The sequence below is a fragment of the Mirounga leonina genome, unplaced genomic scaffold (genome assembly GCF_011800145.1).
Source record: "Mirounga leonina isolate KUSES-001 unplaced genomic scaffold, KU_Mleo_1.0 Mir_165, whole genome shotgun sequence".
Classification (NCBI taxonomy): Eukaryota; Metazoa; Chordata; class Mammalia; order Carnivora; family Phocidae; genus Mirounga; species Mirounga leonina.
The window spans coordinates 67,149,472-67,173,971 of NW_023270415.1; the positions used below are offsets into that span (position 1 = coordinate 67,149,472).

Consider the following 24,500-nt stretch of genomic DNA (forward strand, 5'->3'; position numbering starts at 1 on the left):
TCGTAGATTTAACTAACTCCTGGGTATGGATGAAAAATCAGGATTATAATGCTCTCTCTTCCTCCATCAATAAATGAGTAAAGTGAAGATCAAGAGCTGAATGTGAAACAGCAGGGGACACACGATGACATCATTCTCTGTTCCCCATGGGAGAGCCACCACAGTAATCCAAACAAAGAGTCTATGAGGTCACATGAACCAGCACGAAAGCCGTTACCTTGATGATGCCAACCAAAGTTGTCTTCATCATTAAGATGCCTTCAGTAAAAATGGAAATAGCGTGAGTGAGCTTGGCAACCTTTAACAAAGAGAAAGAAGTTAATTAAGTATTTCTGATAAAAGACCCATCGTTTCTACGGGAAGTGAAAATAATTGGCTGATAGTCCTGGATGAACCAAGACAGCAGCAATGACATGTCCTGGTCAGAAATGAGGCGCCGTGATGGAACCGAGAGACCACTGGTAGCCACGCTGGGAACGGGGTCAGCAGACATGAAATCATTCTTTAAATGCTGACCAATCATTTCCCCTTCTTTGGGCCTCAGTTTCTCATGCATAAAAGGCAGGATTCCATAAGATGGATGGTCCTTTCCACGTAGAAAAGGCTCATCAAGACCCTAACAAGGTAATCTCCCCTTTCCTGCGTTCTACTTTTTTTCCCCCAAGCAACACAAGGAGACATAGATAAGGTAGACCAATGCTATATTTTTGAATGTGCATAAATACATAAATTCAAAGCTTGCAAAATCCAAATTCCTGATGTAATTTTTGGAGTTGTGTCAGAGAGGATGTAAAACTGACCCTGCGATGAAATGTAATGACAGTGGGCTTCCTATTGTCAATTTCCACTTGATTTCACTCTTTCACATCTTTTAAGTTTAGGGGGAAAGAAAAGCAGAGGTATTTGGAAAGAACAACCCCTGAGGCTGCTCGACTACTGAGTGGGCTTTAAAGTCTGGCTGGAGGAAATGGCTAATGGAACCCAGATGACTTTGCTCGACTGTGAAGAGTCTGGGCAATCTAGCCCGAAGCAAAGAAGGGCTGACTCGCCAGGACCCTTCGGGTGAAAAGTGACCAGCTGAACTCCACTTCCTCTGATGACACTCAGGCTGGCGAGGCCTTAAGTAACTCCGGGACCAGGTAACAAATGCAGGTATGGCTGCAGTAACTTGGCACAAATAGGTACACTGAGGGTAGGAAAAAACAAATGACAATAGGTCTGGAGGTCCTAGGGATATGGCAGGCGACACAGACCTGGGATACATCATGGTTTGGGTTTTAAATATCAAAAGGCAGAAGTCAAAGGGACACGCCACCTCGTATCGTGGGCCAAGCTGAGCATAGTCCCTCAGCTTGTCTTTGTCCAGGCGGGTCGGCACCTCAATGATATCGTGGGTCTGAAGCTTTATGATCTTTAGGAGAGAAGTAAACATGCTTTCTGGAATGATCTGCAAAACCTTCAGTGAAAGAGAAAAGCGGAAAAAGAGTTGACCATCTCTTTTGTTTTTCTTAGCTGATAAATGCTAGGATGGCAGGGAGACAGTACCAGTGTGTATAAGGAGCCACCTGGCTACAGGAAGGGATGATAAGGGACTTAACAAGAGCTGTTTGAACATCTGCTCTCAGGCACACAGCTACGTTCTTTCAAACATGAACTGCTCGCAAGATACAAAGCTAATCCTCATACACAGGGAGCAAGAAGATGTATCTTTTCCACATTACAAACGCTTCAAAGACTGAGGATCAGAGGTGTTAGTAACATGGTTACAGAGCACTCAGTATGTGACACAGGTAAATTTTAAACCCAGGTCTGCTGGGCTCCACGCTGTACCGTAAGTTACTGAAACAGGATCAAAATTCTTCTGAAAACTCTAAGTTCTAACTAGGATATATATGCTGGATCTAGATCTGGCTCTTTTACCAGCTAGCTCTGGGACTTTGTGGAAGCCAATATAATCTCTCTTTCAGTTTCTGTGCCTACAAAGTGGGGGTTAATACCACCAGCACTGAAAAAAAAAAAAACAGATGTAAAAGTTCTTTGGAAGTAAAACACATCTGTGTATCCACAGTACCAGTAAGAGTAAGTTTATATTCAGATATTGCAAATTTCTGGAATCAAGTTAAGAATAAGGGAAGAGAACACAGGTATACTTTTTATAGGGCCCCAAGCATCCTTTTTGTCTTCAAATAGAAGTTAGTTTGCCAATAAAATAAATATCACCTTGATGCATTTCTTACCTTTCTCACATAGGACACCAATTCACCAGAATAATACTGAGACACACTGAGAAGATCAGGACTATTTGCTTGATTAATTCGAAGAAGGGGAAGATCAAGGGCAGAGGCAAGCTGAAAGAAAAGTAGGTATTATCTGTTTCTCCATCTCAAAAAGTCCTAGAAATCTCTCTTTCTAGGAAGAGTCTTGGGTCCTACCCAGGAGAAAGCAACAACCACTGAACTTCATCAAAGTTCATTAATAGTTTCTGACAATGATACAGTTTTTTAAGAATAGTCATCTGCTATGGCAGTGGTTCTCAAACTGCAGTCCCTGGACCAGCAGCATCAGCATCAGCTGGGAACTAGTTAAAGATGCTGGCTCTTGAGCCCCACCCCAGATTTACTTAATCAGAAACTCTGGGGGCAAGGTCCAGCCATCTGTGTTGTGACAGGCCTTCTAGGTGATTCTGAGGCCCCTCAAGTCTGAGAGCTACTGCGCTAGAGGAGACAGCTACTCTTGGATGGAAATCAGACACCGTGACGGATGGATCACTGTACTGAATCCAGTCGAAGACGTCACAGCATGTATGAAGTGCCATTATTTTATGTACCACTCAGAAAGAAAGAAAATGCTGACGAGTGAACTTTGATATGCTGCCAATGATAAAACCCATCCCCAATTACAGAGATGTTTAAATAGGAAAGAAAGTGCGCCTAAGAATTGAAACAGAAGGTGACTCTGTCAGAAGGCAGTGAGTCAATTATTTGCTCATTTATCTCGATCTGAAGTTACCTTGAGAGCAAGGGCCCTATTTGTATTGTTAACTGCTATTCCCGTATCTTTAGAGGGGATCCTAGTTTGTACCAGAGGCTCAATAAGAATTTTTTAAATGAGTAAGGGAAAGGAATTAATTCACATCTAGAGAAAAAAGGACCCACATTTTTAGTATATTGGTAGTACTTAAAAAATGTATTTTTTAACTTAAAAACTATTTTCTGTAAGACATCCAACTTATGTTAATTGAAACTTCAAATATGCATGGCATCTTTTGAAACTGTGCTCTCGTGGGAAAACTGCTAACAATTTTCAGTCTATAAAAAGACTTAAATTACCTAACTTTCTAAAAGAATGAAATCTTGGACTGATTTCATGCATGAGGTAGTAACGAAGACCAGTTCCTCCCTAGTGACTGAGAATGTGATCTAACTGTTCTTTGCTTACCTTCAGGAATGTAGCTCTGAGTTTAGTAACCATGGATGGGTTTACCCTTATGCTCTCTTGCATGATGGATGTGAATCTGTAAAGAGAGATCAGTGGTTAAGGAGACACCCATGGTGGCCTTCATATAGGGGAAATGTTAGGCTGACCACATTACCTGTCAATTAATTGCCAAGCAAAAGAAAGGTCCCCAACGATATGCATTGTAATCAGGACCTCCTCTTTAATGTTAATGGTTCGGATCATTTGGTGAAGAAACTTGCGAGTATCAGCAAGAAACTGACAGACTTGCAGATTTGATTCCAACTGATGAAATTCTTGAACCTGTGTCACATAAATACATTTAATTAGAAAATTCCAAATGGCGGGCGCCTGGGTGGCTCAGTTGGTTAAGCGACTGCCTTCAGCTCAGGTCATGATCCTGGAGTCCCTGGATCGAGTCCCACATCGGGCTCCCTGCTCGGCGGGGAGTCTACTTCTCCCTCTGACTCTCCCTACTCTCATGTGATCTCTCTCATTCTCTCTCTCTCAAATAAATAAATAAAATCTTAAAAAAAAAAAAAAAGAAAAAAGAAAATTCCAAATGGCTTCTGTGGTGTTCATTTTTCCCTGAAAACACTTTCAGAAAGGCACGCTACTTACTAAGAATTTCTTGGCAAAATTTCTATTTCAAATAATAATTTTAGAAACGTATAAGCCAAGTCATAATGTAATGCACAGGTTCCTAGGATTAGAAAATGTTCTATTCTTTTTACTGTGTATGTATATGACAGAATGAGTGGATACTTCCATCTTCTATTTTAGCATCAATAAACACATATTAGAAAATCCTCCTGGAAGCAATCTCATTCTTGATCTCCTAAAGCACTTTTCTTTTGACTGCTGAGATTCAGTGACCCCTTACACTTGGCTTTCTGTGATGTGTGCATCTGCCTCACCTCTTTGACGATGTTTTAATCACTTTTGTATCTCCCTAGCTGCTCAATAAATATTTTAATGAATCAAAAAAAAAATCCTCTTAATTCTGAAGATTTGCAGGTTTGCTAAAAAACAGAGTAGAAGTCACATCACAACCAGGGTGCTGGCATTTCGACATTATTAAGTTCTTTTTTTGGACTCCATAAAACAAAATAATGATTCCCCAGTGTCCGAAAGTTGTTTATAATTCAAGGTGCCTGGGCCATTGCCGAAATAAATAGCACAAATGATAAAAAGCCTCTGACATTTACAGAGTTGTTTATAGTTGTACTGCAGACTAACAGATCCAGGAAACGAGCAAAACAGGGACAGTACAAGTTGGGAATTTCTGGCTAGGGAAACTGACGCACTAACAATGGAGAACTGTTTTGTGTTGCCATTAACAATAACCAACAAATCTCTCTCAAAAAAAAAAGGAGCCTATAAATGCCAAATAAAGTATCACTTCTCTCTCTAAAGATATATACTTATACCAGTTGAACAGGGTTCCAAGTAAGTATGGATGATGTTTTAAATAGTTGACGGTTATTGTTCTCATCGAGGCTTTTATTTTTAATTTTAAACGCAGTTATAAGCGTACAATTAAAATTTCAAGAGTGGGAAAATATAATAATCCTTTTTTGAATTTGAGTAGATAATATTTGAGTAGATAAAAAACGAACTATTTCTTTTTTTCCGGAAAAGAAAACATCACTTATAAGCATGTGATCATTATATAGCTATGGTTATGGTTGTGTATCCCTTTGTAGTTTTTCCCCCCAAACTCTTCCCTGATCTAGAAATGGTGCCTACAGTGTGGTGTTGTTTTAGCTTTTGCTGCCTTAACCACAATTTCCCTGATGTTTCTATATTGTCTTCATCATTATTTTTCCAAGACTACATGTTTCTGCAAGTGGAAATGTCATCATTTTTGTTGGCATTCTCTTCATGCTGATCACTTCATTATTTTCCCAATTTTAGGACACTGGATATAATATTACAGGGAGCAGAGTATGCTTTTTGTTGCTTCTGATGAAATATTCTCTCAGAAATATTTCCAGGACCAGATTGCTGGGTGGCTCGGAAACTATGATTCATGATCCAAGCACCGCCATTTAAGAAGGGTTTTCTTACCTCCTCCAAAGCTTGTATGAGCTGCACCGTTTTCCTGCCTGCAGCAGTGGAATCATCATGATTTAAAGACAGGATTTGTTTTGAGATCTCTCTGAACCAAGCCTGCAGGTTTTCTATGAACACAGAAACAAGGAGAGACTGCTGAGACCCCATGATTCGCATAGCTGTGGCTTTTAATCTATTCAGGAACCCTTTACAAATCTAGGTCTTGTTCACAGAGCTCTCGCTGTGTACCTGACATCGCCCTCGGAGATTCTCCACACAATAACCACCAAAATGCCTCGGGGCATATGACCTGGAACAAGAGAGGGAACTTTCTACATCAATGGCTCAGCCTAACACCTGGCAGGTGAACACAAGTGTGCAACGGTGGGCAGAGGAGCAGGGAGGAACCAGGAAGGAAACGAAAGATGGGATGCAGAGTTCCTGGGGAGGGTTTTCTGCAAAAGCGAGGATGGGTAGAGAGAGAGGCACAGGGATGGTTTGTCCCTAGGTGAGAGGACAGACATGGGCAGCAGCTTTGGGACAAAAAGGACAATGGCACGTCTTGGAGGGCAATGAGAGGCAACACGTCAGGAGTGTGAGAGACGATCTGAACAGCTGGGGGGGGTGCCGTTCGCATTCACAAACCAATTTCACACCGCAGAGTAAGGGAAGGGCACCAACATGCTCTGGGGACCCTCAGTATGGCAGGCAAAGCTCGAAGCTTGTCTCATTGAATCTTCACAATTTACGGAGGTAGGAATTAGAAGGCATTTCTCAGATCAGGCAGCTGATGCCCAGGGACGTTACGGATCCCAGGCAGGGTCACACGGTTATTAAATGGCAGAGCCAGGATTTTCTCACTGGTCTGGCCAGATTCAAAGGCTTTGCTCTTTTTAACTCACCAAGCTGGTTCCCTAAAGTTTTTGTTGTTATTGTTGTTGTTTTATCAATGGGATGATTTCACTTTAATAAAAGCACTTAAAGGCTTATAATCCTAAATTATTTCAAGAACTGGTATGATGGACACTAGTTGTAATTTTAAAGATTTTTTTTTTTTTTTTTTGGTAAGACTGAGGGACAGCTCTGAAGTAGCAGAAAGAGCACAGGGTTCAGGTCTGAGGTGCCAAGCTCGATCCAGGCTCTGAACCTTTGTTACCTTTAGCGAGTGACTACCTTTTACAGCTTGATTTCTTTACATGTAAAAAAGAATACAGATGTTTATTCACAGCATCTCAGACAAGAAACATATGTGGAAGTTCTTCCTAAGCTGAAATGTGCTACATAGCCAGATAAAGTAGAAGATCTTGTTCTGAATGACCTTTGAAAGGATGTTGGGATTTATAAGAACCTAAAGGTGATTAGAACAAAGATGAATGTGCCTAATTCTCAAAAACTAATCTGGTTAGATTGTTACAGGTGGTTCCTTATTTTCTAGACACAATGTAGTGACCTGCAAAACATGTTGCCAATTTATATCACATGATTAAAAACACAGCCAACTTTTCCCACTAGGAAAAATAAAGTAACTTGGAAATACATTTTAGGCCAACCACTCAGCATCAAATAAATCAACAAAAGCCAAATACAGTAATCACAAGATCATATTGATTAAAAATAGTGGTTTTTTTTTTAAAAAGCTATACCATTAAGCTTTTTTTTAAACAAAAAGCTATACTATTCTACTGTATAATTAACTTTATCAGAAATGAATCTCATAGTTAAACATTAAGCATTAAAAAGATAGTTTGTCGTCTTAAAATTCAGAATGGTAATTCGGGGGCATTTTGAAAGGCTTCTATCTATATAAAAATGTTAAGTGATACCATAATTTTCCTACAGACAAAATTTCCTAGAAGAAGCGGAATTAATACCATTAAAGTAAGCCTTGAGCAATGTTTCAAAAAATCTGCAGGTCCCCTCTTCTGCCACTAGATGACAGGCGCACTGGGGGGAAAGCAGCAAACGTGATTAGAAGCCGAGAATCTTGCATACCATCTATGTTAGTAGTTAGTAATATTCTTGAGGGAAGTGTCCTGAGATCAGGACAGTTAGGTCCTTTTCTCCCTCCCCCCAAATGCACATAAGCTGACACACCAGTGGTGCATACTATGGTGAAGGTGGGGGATGAATTATGACCCTATGGACTATGCAGCAGAGTATAACAACCCCTCTAGCCCAATCTCATACTTCCAAAGTAAGAAACCTCAAGTCCAGAGAGGCTATGAGGATTGCCCCAGGGAGCACAAAGCTAGAGGCAGCTAAAACTAAGCTTCAGATCTTCATTAGCAACCTCCTAGCATACAATGACGACAACGTAAGGACTTTTTACTCTGTTGCTTTCCAGTCATTTGTGTGTACATTTCAAACACACCAGTATTTCCTCTTCAGCAATTACCATTTTTCTCCACTCGGGTTAGGGGTTTCACTCCTGAAAAGACATCAGCAAGCTCTGTCATCCGCTCTGAACCCTCCTTTTTGTAATGCTCCCATTTGGCTTGCTTTTCTGAAAGCATTTGCTTGAACATCTGTTGAAAGAGACAGAAAAGAATTACTTAAGAGGAAGTCCAGATTAGGCAGTTTACCAAGAAAGCCTGAGCAAAACCCAATTTATTATAAAAATATATGCCTAAAAGTAACATTACCCTGACGTCATCTCTTAAGCCGTCCTACTTTGTACAAATCGAGGGGCAAAGCTGGATCACTAAGACAGTGGTTCTCAGGTATCTTATCATGCACATAAGCCTCACCTGGATGGCTTTATACTTCTCAGAGTCCCAAGCCCCACCCTTGAAGATTCTGGTTCGGAAGGTCTTGGGTGGACCCAAGAATCAGCATTTTTAATATGACATGAAATTTGGTGGCCACTGCTCTAAGGTCCTTTCTAAGTAACAATTTCTAGGGTCATACCTATTCTAAGGTCAGGGAAGGCTGAGGATTATCTAGCCTGATGAGTGGAGAATGAACTAAATTACCCACAAAAGTTCTTTCTTTTTCATCACACAGTAGGTCTGTTTATGAACTCACTTTTCATAAAATTAAAATCCTATAAAGGGTTGGGCAGAGGAGGAAATGGTGTATCTCAAGGTTTTGTTTTGTTTTTCCTTGAAACAAACTTTAGAAACATATTTCAGGTATGTCACAAACGTATAGGGATTTATTTCATTGGGCTCCTAAGGGGTAAATATGAGAGTATATGGATTTTTCTTTTAAGAAATTCTTCATTCCTCAGCATCAAAATGAATTTTAAAAGATGAAGACTTCATTGCAGACAAAAGGATCAAGACCGGTGGAATTTTGTGGGGCCAGAGGAAAAGGTATCTTAGTGATCAGGCGGGATGATTAAGCAATGAAAAGTAATAGGATGGGGCGCCTGGGTGGCTCAGTCGGTTAAGCGACTGCCTTCGGCTCAGGTCATGATCCTGGAGTCCTGGGATCGAGTCCCGCATCGGGCTCCCTGCTCGGCGGGGAGCCTGCTTCTCCCTCTGACCCTCCCCCCTCTCATGTGCTCTCTGTCTCTCTCATTCTCTCTGTCTCAGATAAATAAATAAAATCTTTAAAAAAAAAAAAAGAAAAGTAATAGGATGAGGAACAGTCAGAATTATTTATAGTCTGCCCTATCTTCTTGAATGCCTGGGATCAATCAGTGCCAGGTGACAAAGCAGCAGGGACAAAAATAACATTGGGAGGCCTTCATCACAGATCGAATGGCTTGAAGCCCTTCAAACACTCATTTACAGGTTGAACTCACAGGTTTCATATCTTGTTAAGATGGAATTTGGAAGAGGGGATGGTCCTTCAATTAGGAGATGCACCTTCATATAAAGATTACAAGAAACACAGGTCCAATTAGTGTGTTTATAGGAGAATCAGAAGGTGATTCTAGAAAAAGGGTTGGGGTGCGAGGTCAGTTAACAAACCGAGCTGAAATGTATTATTGTTTTGCTTGATTTGAACTGGGTAGTTGGTTTCTTTTCTTTCTACCAGATCTTTCTCTTTTGAAGATCTTTAACGATTGGTCTTCTTTTCCCTCTACCGGAACAGACTGAAGGAAGCTGCCCTTTCTATTCCAACAGATTCCAGAAAAAGATTAATGATTAGAAATGCAGGCTTGGCTAGGCAGATGACCCAGACCTGTCCTGATTTCCATGCAACAACACTGAGCTACAGAACTCTTGGGGAACTGGCGCTCGGTTCAGGATCCTAACTGGACTGAGTGCATTGATTCTTCGGGGGCGACTCTCACTTGCCTCTGAAGTTTGCTTTGATCAAAAAATAAGATGCCTGGTTTCCTGCTCTTGGATCTTTCTTGGTTTCTCATGTTGGCTTAATCTGCCTCTCTTCCCCACTGTACTGAGAGCTCCTTGATGGCAGGGACATGCCTTGTTCATTTTTGAATTCCTAGCACCTAGCTGGGAACAGAGCAGGTATTTAATAATGATTTGCTATTCAGAGGGAAAACATTAACATTATTAAAGAGATCAAAAAGGGGTAGCGTTTCTCTGCTCTTACAAAGTGATACCCAGACAAGGCACTGAAAACACTCAGCACGTGCATTAGCATGCATTAGCATGATGTTAATAAGCAGCATGTACTTTTCCTGAGCTACTTAATGGGGGAACACAGTGTCCTCCCATACCTAGAAAAAAAGAAACATCTAGCATACCACTAATTGGACTGAGGCAAGGTGAAGACCAGTTCTGAATGGGCATTAATATCCATGGCTAGTTCCTGGGCCCACCTGCTCCCAAACCCCAAAGTTACAGGTTCCAGAACATAGGCATTCCTGGGTATCTGCCATTTTTATTACGCCCACAGAGGCTTTTTTAGCCCTAAGACTGACCAACCTCAAAATTTCCTTCGGGGAACTCAAAATCCTTAAAATCCTTAAGTCAACCTTGTTGAATTGCAAATCCTTCACCTTACTTAAAAGCCCTTTCTAGCACTGGGTGTTATATGCAAACAACGAATCACGGAACACTACATCAAAAACTAATGATGTAATGTATGGTGATTAACAGAACATTAAAAAAAAAAAAAGCCCTTTCTAACAGGTTCTCATGGCTTTTCAGATGAAGACTGAAATCCTACAAGGCCAGGCCTGGGTTGGCTCCTGCCCACTCTTCAACCTCATATCATACCACTTTTTCTTGTTCTCTCCCCTCTAGCCAACCGGTCTTTCTGGTCCTTGAACTGGTCATGCTGTTCCCTACCCGAGAGGACTTGGGCATGTTCTGCCCTCTCTCTGGCATGGTCTCCAGAATGGTCCCAACCTTTGTCTTAGCTAACTCTGACAGGTTCCTCCTTCGGGTCCCTTCAGAAGCTCTTGCTTCTCTTCTCAGGGAAGCTGGGGATAGCATCTTTGATTTTAGGTCCTCAGAGAACTATGTTCCTTTCCTTTAGAGCACGTCTCTCAGTTTGTATTTACATTTTTTTTCTTTTTTTTAAAGATTTTATTTATTTATTTGACAGAGAGACACAGCGAGAGAGGGAACACCAACAGGGGGAGTAGGAGAGGGAGAAGCAGGCTTCCCGCTGAGCAGGGAGCCCGATGTGGGGCTCGATCCCAGAACCCGGGATCATGACCTGAGCCGGAGGCAGATGCTTAACGACTGAGCCACCCAGGCGCCCCTGTATTTACATTTTCATTAGTGCGGTTCTCTGATTACTGTTCATATTCCTCACTAGACTGCCACCTCCACAGTCTTGTACAATTTCCCCTGCCACTGTCTCCTCCCTGGCAGTTGGCACTAAATGCCTGTTAAATGTTTAATCCTGTCCTTTTAGTGTAAGAACTATCTCAGACAGCTAGACTCCGCAGCCTGAGTCAGAGATACAGTTACGGAACCCTAATCCTTTAAAAGTATTTTTAAGCATAAAAACACTAAGATGTTGATGATTATTTATTCAAGGGTTTTACCTCTTTGAGTATAAACTCAAACTGTGCAGTATCCAACAGCAACTGAAAGAGGATCTTGGGATTGTACCTAGAGTCTGTTAGAATCTGGTCCTTGATCTGACGAAGACGTTTGTTGTTTGGGTCACAGGCTAGAAACGGGAAGAAGAGAGTTCCCAATTTATTAAATGTGTAGAAAACATGAAATAGAAGAGGAATTCTTAAAAAACTTTCCTTCATTTTAAGCATTTAAAAATAAGCAAAATGTATACCAACAAGCATGGAAAAATACAGTATATGTATACCATGAAATAAGTACAACTGAACTTTTAAATACGACAGTTGGATCTGGCAAGGAATGTCATCCATGATATACTGTAGAATGAGCAAAAGCAAGTGGCAGAACAGTGTTCCAAATACTGAAGGCATTCTGGGACTGGTTCATTACCGACTGTCCCATATGGATGGGTGGAGCCTTCTGACACCATTCGGCCTCCTTACTTCCTGTCTGTTTGGAGTTGCTTTCGGTTTAGGCATTGCTCTCTGCCATTCAGGGTGGACACTCTCAGTTTCTGAGACTGCTCACCTCAGAGAGGCCTGTTTGCAAGGTTGGCACATCTGGGGACTCGGATTTTGGGAGACGCTACCATTTCAAGAATTAATAAGAGAGGACCACTATGCCTTAACTGTTCGTACCATGTGGTTTATGATGAACACCTGCTTTCCTTCTAGGAGTCTGGAACTTTGGTACATGCCAGGCAGAGGCTGCCTGTGGTCAGCCCCAAGGAGTTTCCAAGGAGCTTCCCTGATTGGCATCACTTCACACATGCTGTTGCAATGCATTGCCGGGGGGATTAAACACATCCTATGTGACTCCATCAGGAGAGGACCCCTAGAAGCTTGTGCCTGGTTCCCTCCAGACTTCATCCCATGCACCTTTTCCCTTTGCTGATTTTGCTTTCTATCCTTTTGCTGCAATAAATCATAGCCACAAGTACTAATATACGCTGTGTCTTCCTAGGAAGTGATCACAACTAGGGTGGTCTTGGCGGTCCCTGACACCACGGGCAAGCAGGGTTACCCACACAAGGATGTGGCACCTCCAAACAGGAAGAACCAGACCTGGGAGCGTTCTGTTCCTTATAAAGGCTGGAGGGCATGGCAGGCACTCAAAGCTTCCTGAACTCTCTACTACCAAGGCCCAGAGAGATTCCAGCAACTAGGCCAAGGTGACAAAAGTAGGCAGGGATGGACCCAGGGGCAAAAACACCTAATATTCTGATTCCCTAGCTCAGCCTCTCTGCTCCTAAGAGAAGCTATTTCAAATAAACAGTATTTTAAAGAAAGGTATATAGAACTTAAAAAATTACTGATATTTGCTGGGGCCAATTATTTATTTAAGAAAAAGTAAGAAAATAGGTCAAGGCTACCTGGACTATAAATAGTCAAAACAAAAAATTTAAGGCAACAAACACTGTCAAAAAGTTCACATCTGATAAGGTTCAAGGTCCCTGGTTGTTGCTCTGGTGTCACACGGCTTTCTTGCTTTCTGAGCCCCTCAGTGGTATCCCAGGATGCCCAGCATATATAGAAGGACCGTGTGATATATGTCAGGGGTGTTTTTTGGTGTTTCAGTTCTGGTGAAGCCTGCAGATGGCCATTTTATACATTGATTTCTAAGCTGTTCCATCAGGAGGAGGCTCATGACAACCTGGAGAAGGGCTCAGTTTTCATGGGAAACTGTAGAGCGGATTTATTATGCATTCATCACAACTATCTAGGAAGAGCTATATTGGAACTGGTAACACTGATGACACAGAAGACAATTTTTTCAGCTTCGTATCTGCCCAACAAACAAAATCAAACAGATCAAACTTATGAAGAGTTCCACTTGTTTTGTATTAATTCTGATTGAACAAGAAAGCTTCTGAGACTAATTTGCTTTCATTTTTGGATAGGGAACATCACCCTACATTAATGATTACTTCCAGCGTCCTCAGGGCCGGATGCCATCTGTGACTTCTGACCCTGCAAGAATGCAGACTCAGAGAACTGAGGCAACAGATCTCAGAAGCATGGTAGCCTCAGGTTGGACTTCAGAAGCTGGGCAGCCCTGCCTGGGGAAGGCTGGCTCTGAGCATGTTTCTTCAAAAGCTGCAAGACACCGGGGACGCATCCAAAGCCTGGGTGAGATGCCTCCAACAGATCAATAGGACGGAATATAAAGAATACGCATTCCATCCTGCCGATCATGACTGAGACACCATAAAAGCTAAATAAGCAGTTACTTTTCCCACACATGACTCATAGTCAGATAGGTAAATCATTTGTTTCTGGTAAATGATGACCTTGTGCAATCAGGTCAGACAATTGCCAGGCACAAAAATGGAAAACAGATGTGGCTGAAGATAAATGCACAGAACGCTGTCTGTTGTTCCTGCAAGGGTGCAAATCCAGGACACGACTCCTGGCTCCCAGAGCGTAGGCACAGGGTCAGGCACGGTCGTGGGGAGGAGGATGATGAGGCTGAGTCACGGGAAACTCACCGCTGGTTTTATGATAGGATAAAGCGAGGGTCTGAGTTGTTTACATGCTTGAGCATGTTAAGACTTCGGTAAAGAAGATTCAATACTGAGTCAGTAGAGCAAAATCCTCAAATTAGAACTGGAGTTTATGTAAAAAAAAGAAACATGACTACCTAAAACCAGATCCAGTTTAAACTTCAGCCATGGTATTCGTGCTATGAGCAAACTGTAAATTGGAGAGGGATGTAGGCAAAAAAGCAAAATGAAAAAAAAACCAAACTGGGAAGCAGCACTTTTGAGAAAGATTTCGTAGCTAGAGATTTCTAGTGGGAAAAGAGAAGGCTGAGAAGAAAGTCCATATATTTTCAGAGCTACAGAGGATTAAGAAGTCCACCTGCTGTCTGCACTGCTGACCACTCACAGGACGTGGAACCAAATGGGAGCTAGAGGGAAGAACATCTTGCCTGGAAGAGTCGGGCTACAGGCTACTGTGTTACCATGGGAGGCTGCAGAATACTCTGGAGTGGGCAGTATTTCTAGAGGCACAGCCTCATCCGAAAGAACAACTGTTGAAAGCAGTGCCAGTCTCAGGGTGGCTCTCAAGCAAAGTTTGGGGGCAAAAAAACAAAAAGCACGAGGCTGGCCAGGCTGCTGAATGACACACCTGTGAGCGGGAAGTGCATGCGCTCCAGATGAGTGAAATCGTTAGTTCATTAACGTCGATCCAGCCTTTACTAAGTACAAGGAATTGTGTCAGCTCTGAACTGACTCGGGTTAGTCCAACCTATTTATTTTTCTATTAAACCAGGTGTTTTTTGTTTTAAGTCACAGGCTCACGGACCCTGTGGAGTCATTTCCTACAATCTGTAAAGCAACTGAACTTGATGGCCCACAGCGTCTCCAAGACTGTGGACCAGAAAAGGTGACACCCAACCTACCTTTATTTTCTTTCCCCCAATCTACCTTTATTAGGCACTCTCGTTTAGCCTGTTCATCAACTCTGTGGGTCCATGTTTTTCTGTACTTCCAAAATCATACCTTCTTCTCTATCATTTCTCCAGCCTAGAATTTTACTTCAAAATCCTAGGGGGCCCAGTCCACTCCTGTGTCCTGTGTGGAGCCTTCCCCAACCACCTTCACCCCTCTACACCAACCAGTAAAATTTCTCTCCTGCTCTGGACTCAAATCCCACATCCTGCCAGATGCATTTTGCACATCTGGCTCTTATTTACTGGACTGGCTCTCGTATTAGTTTCCTGCTGTAACCAATCACCACAAACTTAATGGCTTAAGAAGACACAAATGTATTCTCTTACAGTTCCAGAGATGAGAAATCTGAAATGGGTCTCACTGGGGTAAAATCAAGGAGTCAGTAGATCTGTGCTCCTTCTGGAGGCTCTGGGGTAAATCCTGTTTTCTTATCTTTTTCAGCATCTAGAGGCGACCTGTATTCCTTGGCTTGTGGCCCCTTTCCATCTTTAAAACCAGCAATGGCCTGTTGACCCTTTTTCATGATGCCACCTCTCTGGTTCTGACTCTTCTGCTTCACTCTTGCCGATTCAAGGACCCTTGTGATTACCCTGGACCCACTGGGATAATCCCAGATAATCTAACCTGACAAAGGGACTATTCAGGTGGGCAGCTGACTTGTCTAAGTAGACACAAAAATGACTAACTTAAAAAGCAATTTGATTCTCGGGGTGCCTGGGTGGCTTAGTTGGGTGAGTGTCCAACTCCTGGTTTCAGTTCAGGTCATGCTCTCATGGGTCTTGAGGTCATGCTCTCATGGGCCTTGAGATCAAGCCCGTGTCAGGCTCTGTGCTGAGTGGGGAGTCTGCTAGAGAGTCTCTCCCTCTTCTTCTCCTTCTCCCCTTCCCCCGCTTATGCACACGCATGCTCTCTCCCCGTCTCTCTAAAATAAACCAATCAATCTAAAAAAAAAAAAAGGCAGCAACTTGATTCTCTTCCAAAGGCTAAACAATTTTTGCATCATGGAGCATATCTTAATCCTGCAAGCCTTTATATGGAGCCATGCAGATGGCACGCCTTCACATTACCTGAGTCGGCTGTGTGAAGCATCAGCCATCGGATGGCAACGTTGCAGTCTCTCAGGCAGTTCAGAAGCCTTGGGATATTGTCCAGAACCATCTCCTCCCTTAAATAACCTTCCTTCAGAAACTGTTGTACTTGAGCATGCACTTTTTCACTGACAGTAGCGTATCTGCTTGACTTTTAAAAGAAAAAACAACTGAATTTACATTTTCAAAAAGAGACAATGATGTTCCTTGAAAACAAATCCCCATACAGATGAGCCCCTGGACAAATGATAACATTTCTATAGGAGATGAGTAACATATGGACCACAGTTGGTAAGGCTCAAAGGCTAGTGGCTTATTGGACATTTGTGAAAAGGACGTTGGACTCAGAACCAAGAGAATCCTAAATCCTACCTCCAGCTATGATTAGATTAGATAGTGTGACTTTGGATTTAACCTCTCCCTCCTGGTTTCTGCAAATGTCACCCAGAGAATCGGGAACAAGTGGTTCCGAGGGCCCCTTCTGTTCTTAACTTGGATGGAAGAGAAACATAAAAGCAGAAGTTCAACTGCCTATTCTTCCCATAATTATTGGCAAAGCAGGCAGAGCAGAAATACCCAGGAGAAGAGACTTCTACAGGCAGATGAAAGCACAACAAAAATATGCCTCAGTAGATCAAAAGTGAATTTTCAAACCAGCCTTTTGGAAATTTGGTCATTCTGCTTTCCCCGGAGCAAGAGTTACATGTTAAACATCATTAGCCAGTCAGGTTAGTTTAAAACTATCACCAGGTGCTTCATCAGAGGACTCTGAAGATCTTCTTAAAATGGCACCAAGGAGAAAATGCAATTTTGGAAAAGTAATTTTAGTAATGAAACATTAATGCTCTGATACCAGTAAGTATTGGAAGCGCCGCTTTCTCTAATGTGTGTTTTGGAGACATACCAACATTGAAATTATTTTGTGCATTATTGATGGAATTCAATTTTCTTTAATAAAACATGCTAAAGTTCTTTGAGTCAATATTGTTCTATCTGCGCTGAAAACTCAAAAACTCAGACAACCGAGCTGAGGAAGGTAACTGTTTAGAAACGTCAAGGATACTGCCCAACAGAGATTTTTACTGCTCTATTTACTTAGGAATTTCCTTCTGCCTTGTGTTTTTTAATTTTTAATTTATTTTTTATTTAAAATTAACATATAATGTATTATTAGTTTCAGAGGTAGAGGTCAATGATTCATCAGTCTTATATAACATCCAGTGCTCATTACATCACATGCCCTCCTTAATGTCCATCACCCAGTTACAGGTGAATGGATAAGGAAGATGTGGTACATATATATACAATGGACTACCACTCAACCATCAAAAACATGAAATCTTCCCATTTGCAATGAGGTGTATGGAACTAGAGGGTATTATACTAAGTGAAATAAGTCAATCAGAGAAAGACAATTATAATTTCACTCATGTGGAAATTAAGGAACAAAACGGGATCATAGGGGAAGGGAGGGAAAAATAAAATGAGATGAAATCTGAGAGGGAGACAAATCGTAAGAGAATCATAGAAAACAAACAGGATAACTGCCTTGTGTTCTTATCAAAGAGAGAGAATGTAACCATTTAAACTTTAAGGAGATGAAATGTCTCCAGTTTTGTTGCTTCTTTCACACATCAGAGAGGACAAATTTAAATTACAGTGACAGGACGTATTGTGTACATTCAGTTACCATCCTCAATATTCATCCTACTAATGAAAGTTAAAATTCCAGCTACCAGTCAAAGCCATTCTGTCCACAAGGACACAGACTTCAACAAGAATAAGTGAAGTCAGTTAGGGTCACGTGACATACTGATTCATCTTAGGATGTCGAATCTTAGGACCCAAGTCTCCCACTTACATATACCGTGCAAGGTAAAAATCTGTAATTACCTACCTTATTAGGATGCGCAAATTTGCCTTTCGTTAATCACCGCACTTAAAATGTCTATGTGGTCATTTTCCAAATTCCTTGGGAACTCTCCTCATTCCCTAACCCCCTTAAGCAGGCTTGCAGCTGTTATGAGAATCCTTCTGCATTGGCCAGCACCTACCTGTTCTCTGACGTTTGCAAGGTCCAGGGTATTGTTTAAAGCAGTTTTTGCAGCTTTATACGGTTCCCAAGCATCTGCTAGATTAACCGTGATCCCCATGTAAATACTAATGACCTGCAAGAGGACACATTCATCCAGCATGTTCAATACGTACTCACTTGGAGGCAAAGTTACAGAAGACACTGCCCACTCCTTCTAGTTCAAACTCCATTGCAATGAAAAACCAACGATTTGCCAAAATACAGAGGTAAGTGTTCTATTTTAGGGGCATTTTGGAACAAGGGCGGTAAGAGCTATTCATGGGAAAATGACTAAATCAGGGTTGACAGAAAAGCACATTAGAGCAGTGGTCTTCTCAAACGTTTTCACCTCAGCCTTTATGCAACTAAAACTTACTGAAAACTCCAAAGGACTTTTTTTTTAAATGGGGTTATATCTATTGATATTTATCATATTACAGATTACAACTGAGACATTTCAAAAACTATTTAATTCACTTCAAATAACAACAATAAACCCACTACATGCTAACATAAAACTTTTTTTTAAAAAAACAAAACAAAACAAAAAACAGACTAAAGGTTTCCCAAAAAGTTTTGTGAGAAGGATGGCATCGCTTTTCCATTTTTTCAAGTCTCTGTAACGTCTGGCCTAACTCAAGACGGCCAGACTCACACTCAGCTCCCTCAGTCAGACTCCTGAGGTACTGGGTACTGTGTGTCTCGGGGCCTCTGGAAATGCAAAGTGCACTTGGGAAAGGATGAGAGGACAAGGCACAGAGCACCCTGGTGTTATCATAAACACAGTTTTACCTCACTGACCCCTGCAATGAGCCTGGGGGACTCCTAGGGTTCCCCAGTTCACACGAGAATCTCTCGACTAAAGGGAACAAAGCATTATTTTTGCAGTTCTTTACCCACCTACTTCAGTCTGTATAAAAATTGCGATTATTTGTCACTTGAAATTTTGCTAAAAGTTGCCTGAGAGATCCTGCAGTCCTGGGGATCCTCTCTTTTTGGTGGGAGGTGGATAAGCAGGGAGGATGGATCCCCAGTTCCATTTCTTTAACAGTCACTGGGCTCATCATGCTTCCTTTTTCTTCTTGAGTCAGATTTGATATTTATATATTTTTGAGAAAATTTTCCATTTTTTCAGAGTTTTCAAATATATTGGCATAAAGTTGTTCAGAAGTTTTCTTATAACTTTAAAAGTTCTTTATTTTAGGGCGCCTGGGTGGCTCAGTTGGTTAAGCGACTGCCTTCGGCTCAGGTCATGATCCTGGAGTCCTGGGATCGAGTCCCGCATCGGGCTCCCTGCTCGGCGGGGAGTCTGCTTCTCCCTCTGACCCTCCTCCCTCTCATGCTCTCTGTCTCTCACTCTCTCTCTCTCAAATAAATAAATAAAATCTTTAAAAAAAAAAAATAAAAAAAAAAATAAAAAAAATAAAAGTTCTTTATTTTATCTTAGGTTGGCTTCCTCAATCTTATCATATTTAAACTTGTCTTCTCTGTCTGGTCAGTCTCACTAAATATCTATTTTATTACTCTTCAAAAAACCAGCCTTTTTGTATTGATCTTCTCTCTCATTCCCTTTTTGTCCAGTTCAATACATTGCCGTTCATACACCTACTGACTTCCTTTCACTCGACCTTTTCTAGCTTCTTAAGCTCAATATATAACTCATTTATTTATTTTTAAGATTTTTAAGTCATCTCTACACCCAACGTAGGGCTTGAATCCACAACCCTAAGATCAAGAGTCGCATGCTGCACCAACTAAATCAGCCAGACAGCCCTTTAATTCATTTATTTTTAATTGTTCTTTTTTTTAAAGATTTTATTGATTTATTTGACAGAGAGAGACAGCGAGAGAGGAAACACAAGCAGGGGGAGTGAGAGAGGGAAGCAGGCCTCCCACAGAGCGGAGATCCCGATGGAGGGCTCGATCCCAGGACCCTGGAATCATGACCTGAGCCGAAGGCAGACATTTAACGACTGAGCCACCCAGGCACCCCTGTTCTTCTTTTTTAAATAAACATATTTAAGGTTTCATTTACTTCATTTACCTTGAAGAACAGTTTTAGTCATTCCCATGTGCTTTGCTTTGTAGTATTTTGATGTTGTGTGATTCTACATATTTCTTCATTTACATTGTGATTTCCTCTTTTTTTAAAAAAGATTTTATTTATTTATTTGTCAGAGAGAGAGCGCATGTGCGCACAAGCAGGGGGAGTGGGAGAGGGAGAAGCAGGCTCCGTGCTGAGCAAGGAGCCTGATGTGGGGATCGATCCCAGGACCTGGGGATCATGACCTGAGCCGAAGGTAGATGCTTCACCGACTGAGCCACCCAGGTGTCCTATTGTGATTTCCTCTTGAACACAAGAGTTATTTGGGAGTATATGTTTTTTCCAAACATTTAAAAATATCTTTTAAGTGTTGGCTTCTAATGTAATCATGCTATAGTAAGAGAATACTGTCTGTAGACTAACATTGTTTTTTTAAACTTTGTTGACTTTGTGAACTGATGTCTCCCAACTTTCATACATATCCTTTCAAATACACATGGTACATTTTTACGGATTTTTGAAAGAGCAGGAGTATATAGAGAAAGAGGTATCTTAAAATTTCCCATCATGATTATGGTTTCATCAATTTTTACATGTTATTTTGTTTTTGCTTTATATATTTAGAGTATTTCCCTGGGTGTGAATTTATGAATTAACCTTGGATTATTCTTTTTAAAATCATATATGATCTCTCTTTATCCCTATTAGTGTTTTTCTTTAACATTTTCTATGGTGTGATATTAATATTTTCTTACTGGCTTTTCATTGGCTGGCATTTGCCTGGAATCTCTTGCTCTCTTTCTAATTCCTTTTTTTTTTTTTTTTTAAAGATTTTATTTATTTATTTGAGACAGAGAGAGACAGAGAGCACATGAGAGGGGGGAGGGTCAGAGGGAGAAGCAGGCTCCCTGCCGAGCAGGGAGCCCGATGCGGGACTCGATCCCAGGACTCCAGGATCATGACCTGAGCCGAAGGCAGTCGCTTAACCAACTGAGCCACCCAGGCGCCCCTCTAGTTCCTTTTTTTAAAAGATTTTATTTATTTGAGAGCGAGAGCAGGGAGAGGGGCAGAGGGAGAGAGAGAGGGAAGGCACCATGCTGAGTGTGGAGCCCCACTTGGGGCTCGATCTCACAACCCTGAGAGCATGACCTGAGCTGAAACCAAGTCAGACGCTTAAATGACTGAGCCACCCAGGTGCCCCAATTCCTTTATTTTTAGTGTGCCAGGAGTGTTTTTTAGGAGTGTATCTTATAAGCATCATATAACTGGATTTTGACCTTCCTTAACACTGAAAGTATTTCTGTTCCTGATTATAGCACTATGGTCAAAACTCTTTATTAAGCTTAGGCAAATGAAACCAGATTATCAGAGTTTTCCTCCTGGTTGCTCAGCTCCTAGCTTGTAAGCATGACGTGTTCATGGATAGGAAGCATCATCTCCTCACTGTGGGCTATTTTTCCTACAGTTCCCTAATCACAGTCTGCAATTCAATGGCCAGTAAGAAGTGAAATAGAATCTGCTACCTGAGAACAGGATCCACTTCATTGTACTTTATTAAAACCTCTTTGTACAAAGAGAACATCTCATCTACACTTTGAGTATATTGTCAGCTTTATTCTTTTAAGAATTAATATTTTTGGGTGAGATAAACACATCCCTGCAGTAATATAAACCTTAACAGCCCTGTAAGGTAGATGAAACATTATTGAAGTAAAATTCCTATTCATAAAATAGGTTAATTCTGTAAGCTTAGAGTCATGAAACAGAAAAAAGAAATACTTATGAAACAGTTACAAACTCAGCAACTAAAACAAGATACATTTTAATACATGGTTTCACCTTGACAGTATCTATTTAAGAAAAAAAAAAAAACCCTTGGGTTCTTCAGGAAGTTTTACTGACTTATTCCCTCATGTTATGATTTAAGATCCTCAACATAGAGTAATTTTATCTAAGTGACTTTATGTCTCATTATTTGCAAAATTATGACCTGTGGGCTAAAGGCCAAAAGAACAGAAAATCGGTTCCCTAACAAGGTTATTACAGAGAAAAAAAAGACTGATAGTAATACTTGCCCAGTTATCTGGAAAGTATTTGTCCACAATCTCTCTCATTTTTGCTTGGTGGGTGTGAAGAATGGAAGGTTCGAAGTAGAGGATCACGTACAGCATGGCAGCTTGAGTCGCCAAGGCCGTGCTGCGGTGCTCGGGCAAAGGGTATGCGGAGACCTGCAAAGCACACACAACCCCCCGGAGAGGCAGCTGTTGCTGACATCTGAATTCATACGTGTGCTGGATAAGTGATCAGGTTCTAGGATGTAGCCGTTTCCCAACAGGGGGTCCTGGGCCCTGGGAGCAATTCTCAGAGGGCAGCACTGTAAGGAATACAATGTAACCAGGGCCTGCCTTCTTACTGCTAACCACCCAGCACTCTCTTCCTTCTCGCCCTTGACTCTGCCGCAATTTGAAGTCTTTTCCTCAAAAAAAAAAAAAAAAAAGAAAAAGATATGTGTAACTCCCTGTGTCCTGCTAGTTGTCCACATCTGTGTCTATCACAGATGACCTCTCAGAGCTGACAGACCCCACACCCTGCCGCCCCCCCTTCCCCCCCCGGGCAATCTTGCTGCCCCTGTTGTATGCTGTATGGCCCCCTCTGCTTCCCCTAACACTCACCTTGCTTTGCTATAATTCCTTTAGTTATCCATCTTCTTCCTTCAGCTACAAGGTCGTTATGGGCAGGGACCACAGCCTGCCTTCATCAGCGATGGACCCCAGCAGCAAACTCGTAACACACACTCAATAACTCTTTCTTGAATGAATGACTGCAAGAATGCATCTTTTTTTCCAAATATAGATCAAATGCCATCTTCTCCCTGAAATCTCTAATTCTGCCCAAATTATTGTCCCTCTTTCCTCTATCATCCCATAGTACAGCCCCCCAAATTTGAAATTTTTTAACTGCTTTTATTCTTTTGAGGAAGAAGGAAGGGAAGGAGTAATTGAGGAGGAAAGTGAAATCAATCTTTTAAATACTAAGATCTTGACAGGTTTAATCCCCACCTGGTTGTAAATATCATCAGATCTCAGTCGACCAATGACCATACTGATGAAGGCTTCATTGATAGGCACTCTCTGGAAGTAACTCTCAGGATAGTTGGGTGGTCTTTTGGCTCCTGGTTGACTGGAATAACCTGTACTTCGGAGCAGCTTACAAATATCATCCATATTTGAATCAGCAGAAGATCGAGCAGCACTGAGCCATGTTCACAATGGGGAAGAAAGGGCCAGACAAACCGCCCATATTAGAAACTCAAAAGCCAAAAAGAAAAGCAGAATTTCATTATAACCTGACTTTATGTAGTTTCAGATAAGACTTTTGGTCAATTTATATCCCTAAGAGTCACAATTACATTTTCAAAAAGCCTGTTATAGTACACTTATAAGATTCGAACATCTTATACATATATATACATAGTTACACATATATATAGTTATACATATACATATATATGTATATACATATATATACACACAGTTATATATATACATACATATATATGTAGATATATATATACACATATATACAGTATTAGTTATACATATATATACATAGTTATACATAAAATAACTATACATAGATACAGTTAGTTCTATGTTAAAGTCCACAATCCCTTTTCTAAAATCCTTAGGGCTGGATTTGTTTCAGATTGCAGCATTTTCCAAATATAGTAAGTTAATAGGGTATATACGATATGATACTCTAGTAGGGTCTCAATTGGCATTACACGATCAACACATTGATATTTCTGCAGTAAAATTTATGAATAGTCACACTAGTGAGATAAATAAGGACTACCTATAGCCTTGTATCTGCTCTGACAGGTTTTGACTCCAGATGATTTCAGGTTAGATCAGCTTTGCTGCCAAAGGAATTACTATGTGCATGTATATGTGTGTGTACATACACATGTATTTTTTTTCAGAGCTCTTTGGATTTCAGAATTGCAGAGAAAGAACATGAACCAGCAGCAACATTTTGTAAGTTAGAAAATAATTTTAAAACGTGATGTCAACTTAAAGTGGGATACATAATAACTGGTTCTTTCTTGGCAAGGTGCACCTTCTACAAAGATTTCATCAAAACATCTGTGGTTTTCAGGGTGGTGTGGAGTAGTAATCCCTCAGGGAGACTCAAAGAATCTTAGATTTGAAGATGACCTCCTATTTGATGTAAGAATCTCCTTTCCCACAACTCTGCCTTACAATTGTTCAGTGTCATTGCGGTAATGGATCCTCACATCCTAATGAATTAGCTGTTGTACCCAAAGGGACAAAGCCGGATTGTCAAAGCTGGGCTTGATAAACAAACTTTTTTT

The 24,500-nt window shown here is 41.1% G+C and overlaps 1 protein-coding gene across 3 annotated transcripts in view; it reads right to left on the reverse strand.

Moving 5' to 3' along the window:
• The window catches only part of WASHC5 (WASH complex subunit 5), a 61,516-nt gene that overhangs the window by 27,562 nt on the left and 9,454 nt on the right, over window positions 1-24,500 (reverse strand). For all 3 annotated transcript variants that reach the window (XM_035011913.1, XM_035011914.1, XM_035011915.1), the window contains 12 exons: window positions 23,185-23,377; window positions 22,201-22,353; window positions 18,062-18,175; window positions 15,987-16,158; window positions 11,429-11,556; window positions 7,907-8,036; window positions 5,527-5,639; window positions 3,593-3,759; window positions 3,439-3,514; window positions 2,238-2,348; window positions 1,316-1,456; window positions 218-298 (listed from right to left, as the gene is read on the reverse strand). In XM_035011913.1, coding sequence (XP_034867804.1) covers window positions 218-298; window positions 1,316-1,456; window positions 2,238-2,348; window positions 3,439-3,514; window positions 3,593-3,759; window positions 5,527-5,639; window positions 7,907-8,036; window positions 11,429-11,556; window positions 15,987-16,158; window positions 18,062-18,175; window positions 22,201-22,353; window positions 23,185-23,377 — 1,579 coding nt within the window. The remainder of the gene's footprint in view (window positions 1-217; window positions 299-1,315; window positions 1,457-2,237; window positions 2,349-3,438; window positions 3,515-3,592; window positions 3,760-5,526; window positions 5,640-7,906; window positions 8,037-11,428; window positions 11,557-15,986; window positions 16,159-18,061; window positions 18,176-22,200; window positions 22,354-23,184; window positions 23,378-24,500) is intronic.